Here is a 4,380-nt window from a genome sequence, read left to right on the forward strand (position 1 = left end):
TTATCCACATTAAAACTTGATTTTCAATAAAATTTATTTAATAGGAATTTCGTGTGTATAGAAGAAATTTTTATTGAATAAAATGCTTTAAATAATATATATATAAATTTTGCATAGAACCAATTATCAGAATAAGAGATAATTCATATAGGAAAAAGTCTAAAATAAATAAATTAGCAACTACAAGTTTTAGAAATAAATATGAGCAAAAATTACATTAATTCAATTGGATTTTAATATTTTACTTCTTATATTGAAAACGCAATTTTTATGAAAACTCTAAAACTTAATTTTTCCCATAATAATTTAGATAGTTCGAGTATATATAGTATATGCTAATTAGTTTAAAAATTTAAAGATTTGAATATATTGTGTTTAGATTTTTCCCATAATTTTTTGAAAGAAAAAAACTTATAAGTTTTTTAATATGAATTTTTCATTAATAATGTTCATAAAGAAATTACTCATTTAGAAATTAATTTTTAAGACTGTTAATTAAGTGAATGTGATTCTTGTAAAATAATAAATACTTTAGTTATTGTTTGTAATAAGTTAAAAACCTTTAAAATAAATTTTTAGAAAAATAATTGTACTGAAAAAACAATTTAATAATTCAAAGAAATTTTAGAAAATCTTAACAATTGTCAAGAATTAAACATTAATTTTAACCATAATTGGATAGAATAATTTAGCTTTTAATTAAAAGAAGATACTATTTATTAATCTTTGAAAAGTTTCACTATTTAATTAGAAAATAATAAAATTAATGAAATTACGTCTCTTTGCTATATTTTAAAAGTAATGCCTAAATTGTAGTTTTTAGAAGTTAATTTATCTAACAATAATTTAGGAAATAATGAATTCAATTTTTTCTTTGAATCCTTTAATGTTTTGTAAATGGTTAAAGTTTTAAAATTAAATGTTTCTTAGAATAATATTATCTCTAATGTAAATAATAATGACACTATAATAAATGCAGGAAATGCAATCTAAAATCTTTTTAATATTGAAATTTTAGATATCGATTTTTCCCATAATAAAATTTGTGCTTCTGGGGCTGAAAAGTTATTTTCATTAGCTTTAACCAATAAAAAAAAGTTAAACGAAATTTAGATAAATTTGAATAATACTTAATTTTAAAGTAGCAAATGTATTTAAATTTTAAATGCTTAGAATTCATTAAAATGCTTGAAAATATTTATAGAATCGAGTTAATTATAAGGCGACTTTTTAAGTGAGTTTGGAAATAACTTTTATTAAAGTAATAAATTAAATTAACTGTAAATTAATTTTTCTTAAATTGCTTTTACTAATGATAAAATTATTACTAATTTTAGTAAAAATTTAAGCTTTTTATAAAATACTTTAAAAATTTTATACTTAATAATGAATTAATGCGGAATCAATGACAATAAATTTTCTTAAATTATAACAGCTGTCTCTAATTTAAAAAAGCTTACATTTCTTCATTTAGAATTTAAAAATAATACAGATCTAACAGAACTTAAAGATTTTAATAATTTATAAAAACTAAACTAATTAAAAAATATTGTAATGAATTTCTCATACTGCAATTTAAATGCAAATGCTGGAAAAAAAATAGCAAATGCTTTAATAAACAATAAATCTAACTTAAACTAAGTATACCTTAATTTAAAAAAAAATAAACTTGAAAATATTGGATTCCAAACTATTTGTTAGTCTTTATCTTTATTTTAAAATTGCCAGAAACTTGAACTTTATTTTAACAAAAATTCGATTGATAGTTTTGGGTTGTAAAGTGTGTGCAGTAGTATTTTAAAAATTCACACTTTAGAGTATTTTTGTATTTCTTTAAATGGAAATAATATTGGAGATATTGGGGCTTAGTTTATCGGGTTAATTACTTCTTAAAGGGAGTTTTAAAAATTGAAAAGTTTGCAAATTTAACTGAGAAAATGTAATATAAAAGCAGCTGGAATTTCTAAAATTTTATAAAATATTCATAAATTGAATAGCTTAGAAAGCATTTATTTCGATTTATATAATAATTTTGAAGGGGATGAGAATAATAGAATGTTTTGTAATTTGTTCTATCAAAGTTTGAGAGAATCAAATTATTTGTGCAGTATATATATTGATATTAGAAAAAATGGGATCAAACTTAGTTAAGGATTTAAGGATTTGTTAGAGGCAATAATATTTTCAAGGATTTAGTTGAGGAATATTAAAATTAAGTATGATTTCTAGAGCATTGTTTATTAAGCTTTTATTAGCATTTTTATGTAGGTTTAATAGAAGATTTTGTGCTTGATTGCTTTACAGAATATCTTTAAAGACGATTATTAATATATTAAATATTTTTTCTGAAATTTTTGATTATTATGTAAATATTATATAGAAAGTAAATATATATATATTTTTATTATTAATTTTTATTCTAATTTTAAAAATCATTATTTTCTATTAAAATTATAATTTTTTAAAATGTAAAATGTTACATATAATATTTAGTAATAAAAATAAAATAATAAATAATATTCATAAATTTATAATTTTAAAAATAATAAATAAGAATTTATTTTTTATATTTTTTTTTAAAATTAAACACTTTATTTTATTAAATATTTAAATATTTTAACTTTACAAAAAATTACACAATCTTTATGGTATAATCAAATAATTAATTATAAAATGAAAATGAAATTTTTGTAAGCTAATAAAATGTTACTGATGATAGAAGAAATAGTTAAAGTATTTTTTTCTTTAATAAGCATAAAAAAGAATCATAAAGCGATTTACATATAAATAATTTAAATGGCTAATGTTAAAAACATATAAAATTAGAAAATTTACATTAATCAGTTTTCAATTAAAATGAACTAAATATGGCCCCTAGCTGTTACGATAATAATGCAAAAGTTTTAAACTAAAACATTAATTGTTAAATTAATATTCAAAGAAAAACTTCTATTACTCCTACAAATAAAATAAAATCCTTTTTTTTTAAATAAACTATAAATAAAATTTTAATCATTCGGAAATAAATATTTTTAATTTTAGAAGATCCTCAAAATTCCTTAGTTGCAAAAATAATTTAATTTTATATTTAGTTTTGTGTTTTAATGAGTATACTTTTATTAATCGCGGACTCTATTTATTATAACTAAAATGCTAATAATAGCTTGAATTATTAAAATTCTGAATAATTTCCTCTTTACAGTTATTTTTCTTAATACATGGAATATATAATTTTTTCAACTTTTATTATCGAGTTTTTTATAAGAGTTTGTGTCTGTACGAGTTTTGGTGATTCTTTATATGTATATATAAAATAACCTTATAATATAATCGATTTACTTTCATTAATACCTATATTTTTAGATTTAATACTGGAGTTTTCTTGGAGTTCAGCAAAATATTCTACAAGTATATTAAGGGCGATAAAAACAATAAGACTTTTTCGAATTATACGAATTTTTAAGTTTTCGAGGTATATGAAAGGTTTAAAAACTCTATAAAAAAGTTTGAAAATTTCTGGAAGATTTTTTAAATTTATATGCTTCATATTATTTATTTATAACCTTTTTTTCGGAACTCTTGTTTATTATTTAGAGATCAATTCTTCTTCTTTTAACTAAGATAATCCTAATTAAATTAAAAGTTATTTTATATATAGTTTTATATATAAATATATTAATTAATAGATATTCATGAGTCTATGTGGTTAGTACTTGTAACTATGACAACTGTTGGATATGGAGATTTTATTCCTTAAAGTATTTAAGCTAAAATATTGATTTCTTTTATTTCTTTAATTTCAAATTCTCTTGTTTTGGGGTATATTTTTAGTTAAAATTATGAATATTAAAAAATTAAAAAGAATTCCAATAGCCATCGTAAGTCATGATTTTTAATAAGTGTATATTAAACAAAAAGAATTGAAGTAATTTAATTAATAATACAAAAGTGAAATAAATAAAGGGGATTAAATAAAAGAGTTAAATTACATGTTAGAAAGATTAAGAAGAATTTCACATAACAATAAAGTAATAAGAGAATATATATAAAAAAGTAATAAAATGTCTTTTTTAATTACAAAAGATTTGGTATATCTTTATTGTTAGATATAAGAAAACATGAATTATTAAAATAATTAAGAAGGCTAACAAGAAAAAGAAAAATAATAATGGGAATAATATTAAAGGATTTTTCAAAAAAAAAAGAAAGTGCATTTATCGACTTTAAAATATTCTGAAAAGAATACGAAAATGTTCGCCAAAGAATTTTGTGATGGAGCCTTAAATTATTTGAAATTAAAATCTTCTGAAAAAAATATTTAAAATGGAGGTAATATAAGTAATAAGAAATTTAAAGAATAGCAAAATACAAATAGTTATT

The 4,380-nt window shown here is 18.9% G+C and overlaps 1 protein-coding gene across 1 annotated transcript; it reads left to right on the forward strand. All coding sequences in view use genetic code 6, as the record gives it.

The window, feature by feature from the left end:
- The first annotated feature begins 2,789 nt into the window (after window positions 1–2,789).
- IMG5_173950 (hypothetical protein) lies at window positions 2,790–3,977 on the forward strand. Its single transcript, XM_004029692.1, has 2 exons — window positions 2,790–3,642; window positions 3,687–3,977. The coding sequence occupies exons 1-2, from the start codon at window positions 2,868–2,870 to the stop codon at window positions 3,887–3,889; spliced, it is 978 nt and encodes a 325-aa protein (XP_004029740.1). The 5' UTR covers window positions 2,790–2,867; the 3' UTR covers window positions 3,890–3,977.
- The last annotated feature ends 403 nt before the right edge of the window (window positions 3,978–4,380 follow it).

This window comes from Ichthyophthirius multifiliis (genome assembly GCF_000220395.1).
Source record: "Ichthyophthirius multifiliis unplaced genomic scaffold scaff_1120509251274, whole genome shotgun sequence".
NCBI lineage: Eukaryota > Ciliophora > Oligohymenophorea > Hymenostomatida > Ichthyophthirius > Ichthyophthirius multifiliis.